Source organism: Quercus robur, chromosome 1, assembly GCF_932294415.1.
Source record: "Quercus robur chromosome 1, dhQueRobu3.1, whole genome shotgun sequence".
Taxonomy (NCBI): domain Eukaryota; kingdom Viridiplantae; phylum Streptophyta; class Magnoliopsida; order Fagales; family Fagaceae; genus Quercus; species Quercus robur.
Genome location: NC_065534.1, coordinates 27,568,849 through 27,577,670, shown reverse-complemented (window position 1 = coordinate 27,577,670; position 8,822 = coordinate 27,568,849). Strand labels below are relative to the sequence as shown.

Here is an 8,822-nt window from a genome sequence, read left to right as displayed (position 1 = left end):
CCACGGTTGTGAATCTAATTGATTTCTATTGGTTAGTCTGACGTTCCATCTGCAATCATACCTTGGGCCGAGCACACTCCTTGATTGGGTTTACCTCTTGGGCTTTTCCCTTGGAGTTAAGTCAGAGTAGCACAGATTTGTAACAAAATAAAGGAGTAGATACAGCATTACACACCTGATTAGAAACTAGAATAAGAGAGAAGTCCACAAGTTCCAGTAACACTGAGAATGGAGTGTGTGTGAGAGGAAAATTAGTTACACCTCTTCCCTTGCAACCCTCTCTCTCCATGTTCGGCCAAAACAGCCAATTGCCACACACATTCGGGTCACACTGAGACCAAAAAAAATGGTCTATATATACGCCATATGGTGAGAGAGTATTAGAGTGTCTTGGTTTTAATGGTGGTTTTAATGGGCCAAACCTTTAGCAAGTAAAGGATTGGGCCGTTTTTAATATGAGAACTAAAATTGCAAACTCATCTAATTAAAGGTTGTCTATAATTAAATAAAAATTCGTACTAGGTTCACTAAAAAGACCCAATATTAACAATGTGGTGATCGCTATCTATTATTGTCTTACTAAAATACACTTCAACTAATCCATGTTTTATTAAATACATAAAACAATGACTATGTTAGCCCACGACATAAAAAAACGCTAACACATTTGTCAACATTCATAACACTGATGTGAAATGGATCCAGAGCTTAGAGTTTGCTGTAATGTTTACCAAACAATGAATGCCGTCCTTCAGCAATAATCTCCCCTGTAGTTTTGTTCCTTATAACAACGACTGTTCCAAAGTCACCACCTCTCTGTCCTAAAGCCCTTGAGGTAATTTCTAACTCATCCTGCAATTCGCCATATAGGGAGATCAATTGCAAAAGCAAATCTCAAGCCAAAGGCTGCGAAAATGCTCTCAATGTGAACTCAAAGCCTTATTATTTTACTTTTTTGAGTTTTTTCTCTTCCAAGTTCCAACAGTAGAAAAGCCAATAGGATTGCCAAATTATTCAATTTGTCCTTCGTTTTCAAAGGTAGAATACTTGAGAATTGAATGTCAACACCTAGGAACCATATTCTAAACGAAAATTTTAATTTTTAAGAACATACTTAAAGGTTGAGATTGTGTCTAGTGCATCAGTACACTTGACATGTTAGGATATGGTCACGTGTCCAATTTTGGACATATTTCCATATCTTAACATATTCAGTTTTGGACACTGGTACGTATCTTAACGTGTTCAGTAAACTGATGCACTGAACACAAGCCATTTCCATGTTTAAATGCATATTTGAGGCAATGTATATGTTGGCTCATTAGCATTGTTATTGTCTGGTTTTCTCACGATTGTTCACCAAATTGTAATAAAGCTAGAGATTGTTTTATGACAACACATGTACAGTCTAAATAAAATACATATAAATCAACCAAATACATGTTAAACACTTGAAGATGTTTTAAAATGAAGGCTAGCTTACATCAGGCCTCGCAGTTGAAAGAAATGAGATCGATATGTCCACTGAAACATTAAAGGGGAGACCCTCTACATGGACTACACAACCGCCAGCTATATCTACAATATTTGCAATTGCACCTGAAGCCAACTTTCCGGTCCTATATATCCTGCAAATACCAATCCCATATAATTTTTTTTTCATTTTTTATTGATTTTTTATTTTGATAAATTTTTTATAGATTCTGATCATTTAAAAGGGTAAAAAAAAAAATGTTTAATTACCATTTTGGTCTCTAGCATATGAGTTTGTTAAATGGTTAGTCCCTAATCTTGTGGTATTATGTCAAACTAATCTCAACAGTAAAATTGTAGAAGAAATATATTGACGTGACTAATAGTAATATTAATTTTGATCCAACATGGAATGTCATGTGGTCTACTTTTTAAAATAAAATAATAATAATAATAATAATAAAACATCAAATGACGTGTGGCATTTATATATATATATATATATATATTTTTTTTTTTTTAGAAAAGGAAAACCTATTTAAAATAACTCACTGAAATTAGGATCTCAAATCCCTAATCCTAGCTCCATCAAGACAACAAAACAACACTTTAAATTTCTTCCATCCTAAGACCTTAGTTTCATTTCTTTCCCTCTCTTTGTATCGATTTATCTTGTCGAGTAACAATTAATAGAGGAAAGAAGAAATCGCTCATCCAATGGTTTTTTTAGTAACATCTATAATCTATATTCAAACTCTCTGTTAGAATCTTGCTACATCATATTTTCTTTAAATAATAGACTATATAATTTCATATACAAAGACAATAATAATATGTGCATAATACTAGAATATATAGTTTCATATATAAATAAAATCAATGTATTACACATGTTACCAACTAGTAATTATAAAAAACAAAGTGTTAAAAAAAATGGTCCAAGAAAAAGGTTTGGCTTCAACCACCAATAGGACAATAATATATATTCTGTCTTATGTAATGCACACAACTCACTTGATTAGTTGGGTTAAGTGAGTCATGGACGCATATGACAATAACTAATGTCTACTTCTCATTGGTAGTTGGAGCCAAACTTTCTCTGTCCAAGAAATGAAGGTCAAAATCAACAATAGGGAAAGCCAAAATTTGAAATGGCTCCAAAGAACAACAAGTACTTAAAATATCAACTACAAATCAAATTCATATTTGATATATGTGGGTACAAATTCACAATGGTAAAATTCAAGAAAGCAAAAGCTTTAGGAACTTCAGTATGGATCCCCATTTGGTCTCAACTAGAACCAAAAAAAAAAATGACATGGATATCATTGTTTATCACGTTAGCTTTTTATCATCCCCACCTAATGATATGGACCATTTAAATAATGTCAAAATGTTATGGACTAAAAATATCACACATTTGAAATATTAGGGATCATTTTGACACATAACAAAAACATTAGGGATCAAAATAATAATTAAACAAAAACAAAACATTTGAAAGCCTATAGTTTATAAGGTATAACTAAACAATTCCTTATTGTTAATATATATATATATATATATATATAAGTAACAAATTAAGTGGAACATCATTATGTTTGGAAAAAGTTTGGCTCTAAACTTACGTGGGTTTTAATAAAAGTTGATGGGTCAATTTGTTACTTTTTTTTTTTTTTTTTTACTCCCAATTTAAATTGTTCATTTTGAAACTATATGATTTAATTTGTTACCCGTAAAATACATTTTCACAAAATAAAAATCAGTAAAAGAAGTAGAACTTAGTCATTTACAGCCTCTATGTGAAATTGGGCCCAAAATTTGAGCGGCTAAAAACTATATTTTTTAGCAACTTTGTCTAACGTAATAAACTGATTATTTGATTAGCAAAAAAAGAAACAAACTGATTATTTAAATAAAAGCAAAAAATGTAAAATGAAAGTGTTTCAGCAAAGTGAGTTGAGTTGAGAGATATGATCTCTTACAGTGAGGCGAGGAGGGACCCTGAAAGTACAGGCCACGAAGCCGGGTTCGACCCGGTCAACCCGGTTGCCTCTGAGGGCAAAGTCCTCGTAGAAACTGAATTCCTGGCCGACTTGGTGAGGATGGATGGTGAGTCGCGACACGCTCTCCGATTCTTCCGAACTCAGTTTTAGAAACTCCTTGGCCTTCTCCATCTTAATTTATTTGGTTTTTGTTTTGTTTTGTTTTCTGTGTTTCCAATTCCAAGCTCTCTTTTTCATTTCCTAGACTTCTCATTGGAACACCGCAATTAGAATATATAGGGAATTGGGGTCCCAGCAATGATACACAAAATTCGACAGTTCTTTTGTTTTTGTCTCCGTAGACTTTCTGATCACGCGGGTCACTAACGTGAAAAATCTTTTTCTTGCCTTTATGGTCTCAACGTGTCCAATTTTGTTGACGGCTGAAACTGAATTTTTTTTTACCAAATTTTGGTAGGTAAGTATAAAAACTAATTGAATAGTAGTGTGAAACTCGTAGATAGTATAAAAAAAGTGAAGTAAAACTTATAGAAAGTAATAAAAATAAACTAAAATTTTAACTTGTCCGAATTTAAGAAAAAATGATAAATTTATGTAAAATTTACGCATAACTAGTTACAATCTATCAAGTAAAATAATTAAACTGTGTTGCTAAAATTAGTCAAAAGTTATAGCAAAACAAGAAGAAATTGATATATCACTGTTACTTGACAGATAAATAATGAGGTTCTGTGACTCTTACCAGTACCACCAATTACTTAACATGAATGGACCTAGAACTCCTAGACTTGAAGTCTAAGTTATTTATTAATTCCTCTAGTCATACCTCAAGTAGGAGTAGCAATTTCTATCTATCTCTATAAACCCACCTATTACTCATCTAATTTTGATAAGTCATAACCTAACCCATTTAAATATTTGGGTTAAATGGGTAAAGACCCATTAGGTTATTTAATTATATGGGTCGTAATGGACAAATCCACTCAAACTCATCTAAAATTTAAATAAACAACATAAAATCTAAATTTCTAGAAAATGACCGAAATAACCCCAAAACTTAAAAACAAAAAAACCAAAATACCCCCATGAAACTTAAAAATAACCAAAATACCTTTGAAACCTTAAAATTACCAAAATACCCCCGAAACTTAAAAAATGACCAAAATACTCCTAAGACATTAAAATTACCAAAATACCCCCTTAACCTAAAAAATGACCGCAATACCCCCTAAAACCTATAAAATGACCAAAATACCTCAAAACTTTAAAATTACCAAAATATCCGTAAAACCTAAAAAATGACCGAAACACTCCCGAAATCTAATAAATGACCAAAATACCCTGAAAACCTAAAATTACCAAAATATCCCATAAACCTAAAAGATGACCAGAATACCTCCGAAACCTATAAAATGACCAAAATACCCCTGAAAACTTAAAATTACCAAAATACCCCCAAAACCTAAAAAATGATTGAAATACCCCCAACAACTAAAAAAATGACCAAAATACCCCTAAATCTTAAAAATGACCAAAATACCCCCCAAACCTAAAAATTACCAAAATACCCCCTAAACCTAAAAAATGGCCGAAAAACTCCCAAATCTAAAAATTACCAAAATACCTAAAAAATGACCGAAACACTCCCAAAACCTAATAAATGACCAAAATACCCTAGAAACCTAAAATTACCAAAATATCCCCTAAACCTAAAAGGTGACCGAAATACCTCCAAAACCTATAAAATGACCAAAATACCCCAGAAACCTTAAAATTATCAAAATACCCCCAAAACCTAAAAAATGACCGAAATACCCAAAAAAAAACTACAAATGACCAAAATACCCACAAACCTAAAAAATCAACAAAATACCCCCCAAACCTAAAAATTACCAAAATATCCCCTAAACCTAAAAAATGATCGGAATACCCCCAAAACCTATAAAATGACCGAAATACTCCCGAAACCTAAAAAATGACCAAAATACCCCCAAAACCTAAAAATTACCAAAATACCACCTAAACTTATAAAATTACCAAAATACCCCCAAAACTTATAAAATTACCAAAATACCCCCAAAACTTAAAAAATTTCCAAAATACTTTTGAAATCTATCGAAATAGCCCAAAATCAAAAAATTACCAAAATACCTTTGAAACCAAGAAATTTTCCGAAATAGCCTAAAAATCTAAAAATGACAGAAATAACCTTAGAATCTAAAAAATGACCAAAATAACCCTAAAACCTAAAAAAATTACCGAAATTCCTTCGAAACCTATAAAATGAGTGAAATACTCTTGGAAACTTTAATTTATCAAAAATATCCTCGAAACATCCAAAATACCCCAAACCTCTATTTAGGTCATTTTTAGGTTTTGGGGGTATTTTGATCATTTTTAGGTTTTGGGGGTATTTTGTTCATTTTTTAGGTTTAGGAGGCATTGTGGTAATTTTATAGGTTTCGGGGGTATTTTAGTCATTTTTTAGGTTATGGGGTAATTTGGTAAATTTTTAGGTTTTTGGGGTATTTTGGTCATCTTTTAGGGTTTCAGTGGTATTTTGGTAATTTTTAGGTTTCGGGGGTATTTCATTCATTTTTTAGGTTTAGGGGGGGTATTTTTGTCATTTTTTAGGTTTATGGGGGTATTTTGGTAATTTTTTGGTTTCAAAGGTATTTCGGTCATTATTTAGGTTTAGGAGGTAATTGGGTAATTTTTAGGTTTCGGGGGTATTTCGATAATTTTTTTAGCTTTTGGGGGTTCTTTGGTCATTTTAAAGGTTTTGAGGGTATTCTGGTCATTTTATAAGTTTTAGGGGTATTTCAGTCATTTTCTAAGTTTTAGGGTATTTTAGTCATTTTCTAAGTTTAGGGGGTATTTTGGTAATTTTACAGGTTTCGGGGGTATTTCGATCATTTTTTAGGTTTAGGGGGTATTTTGGTCATCTTTTAGGTTTATGAGATATTTTGGTAATTTTTAGGTTTCGGGGGTATTTCAGTCATTTTTTAAAAAATGTTTTGGGGGTATTTTGGTTATTTTAAAGGTTTTGAGGGTATTCTGGTCATTTTATAAGTTTCAATGGTATTTCGGTCATTTTTTAGGTAGGGTATTTCGGTCATTTTTTAGGTTTAGGGGGTATTTTGATAATTTTATGGGTTTCGGGGGGTATTTCAATCATTTTGGAGGTTTCATGGATTTTGCTTCTTTTAGAGATTTTAGAGATATTTTGGTCAATTTAGTAGTTTTTGGGCATATTTGGTAATTTTAGAGATATTGAGGTATTTTGGTCATTTTAGAGGTTTCATGAGGTATTTTGCTCATTTTTAAGATTTTGGCGATATTTTGCTCATTTTAGTGATTTTGAGGATAATTTTGGATGTCCAAGGGTATATTGGTAATTTTGGAAGTGTAGGGGTATTTGGTAATTTTGGAGATCAAGAGGGTATTCAAGTAGTTTTAGAGGTATTTGGGTCATATTGGATTAAATGGGTGGGTTACTAATTAAATGGATTGGGTTGATAATGGATAATTAATTTATATATAAACGGGTCATAAGTAGATAAATGGGTAATTAGTAATTACACACCCAACCCATTTATGACCCAACCTGCCCATTTGCCACCCCTAATCTTAAGCCAACCTGGTTGCTGCATATTTCGATACTAAAATTATTAATATAGAATGCTTCATTACGTATCCAAATTTTCTGTAATACTCATCTTACTCTATTTTATACTCTACAAATGAAAACATAACACTTGTCCAACTATTTAATAAATTTATACATTTTCTTGTTTGCAGTAAGATTAAAATCATTCCTCAGCTCTCTTCTCTAGTCACTTATGTCGTCTCTTGCCATTCCATATACCATAGGGTTTGGCAATGATGGTTGGCCAGGATTGGAGGTGTTGATGGCGTCAATGAAATTGACACTAGTAAGGGTGGGTGGTGGTGGTGGTGGTGGTGGTGGTGGTGGTGAAATTCACATAAATTTAACGTTTAATTAAATAGGTCGACATGTGTCATATTTTTATTTGTACCACATAAAGTGGAGCAAGAAAAATGATACAAAAAATTTGGACTCACTTCATGACATCCTAATTTGTAGGTCTAATTTCTATTTTCTGATAGTCTAAGAAGCTTGAGAGTTGAGACAATAGTTATAAACCAGGCTTAGTCCAACATTTCATACCAATAAATCAATACCTAAACCAATTTGGTTGTTTAGTTGGACCATTTATGCAATTGAATCGATAAAACACAACTAGTCTTTTGCAACCCGTGCAATCCAAATAGGTTGTTCTTGTATCTTTACAAATGTAATCCCTCTATTGCTATATATGGAATCAAATATTCTAGCACTAAGCATTTATTATGATTGTGTTTGTATATGTAACTATATATTTTACTATTTGAAGAAAATATAATATACTAAGATTCTAATGGAGAGTTCAAATATAAAATAAAATTTAAGTTTAATTAAAAATATGTTAGAATAATGACATGTAAAATTGAAATTTGAAAGACTTTAAAAACTTATGTGGTACCATATTATAAGGTCAACCAAAAGTCAAATATATTTGATTGTATATGGGTTAAGTTCAAGTTACATCTGGTGTAACTTTATGCAATGTTACACCATTCAGTATTTCTTAATTGGATATGAATTTTGACATATCTACCGTTAGATTACATTATTTTCATATATTCTCCATGCTTACAAAATTTCAAGGTGATCAAAGATTGATAGTCATGTCATCAATTAATTGTTTAAATTCAAATTTTTGTAGTTTAAAATAATACATAAAAGATGAGTTTATGAATCGAATGGTAAATTACATTTGATTGGCATGAAAATTGACATGCATGTTAAGAACATATAAAACATGTAATTCAACAGTTGGATTTTCAAAATATGGATCCAATAATAAGTTATTGGATAATGTAACATTGCTTAGAGTTACAACAGGTGTAACTTAAACCCAACCCTATATATATATATATATATATATATACTAGCCTCTGACTCTGAGCACGCGCTTACGCGCATGCTTAGAGGCTCTTCCATTTTTTGGGTAAAGATTAATTGTAAGGACTCAATTTGTAACGACCCCAAAATGATGTTGGGTTCGCAAAGTGGGCCGGGTCATAAGTTCTCTGGCCCCACATTAATAATTTGCATTTATTATAATTTGAGATTTCTACTTTTTCCAATCACACAAAAAAAAAAAAAAAAAAAAAAAAAAAAAAAAAAAAAACAACTAAAACTAAGGGTGTAATGATTTTTTTATTTTTTTTTTAAATTGAAAAAAAAGGAGGATAGAAGAAACAATTACATCATGA

General features: G+C 31.5%; 1 protein-coding gene across 1 annotated transcript in view; it reads right to left on the bottom strand.

The window, feature by feature from the left end:
* Nucleotides 1-671: 671 nt before the first annotated feature.
* The window catches only part of LOC126727926 (uncharacterized), a 29,073-nt gene continuing 20,922 nt past the window's right edge, over nt 672-8,822 (bottom strand). The window contains exon 3 of the mRNA XM_050433830.1: nt 672-852. Within this exon, the coding sequence (XP_050289787.1) occupies nt 709-852 (144 nt within the window). The 3' untranslated portion in view covers nt 672-708. The remainder of the gene's footprint in view (nt 853-8,822) is intronic.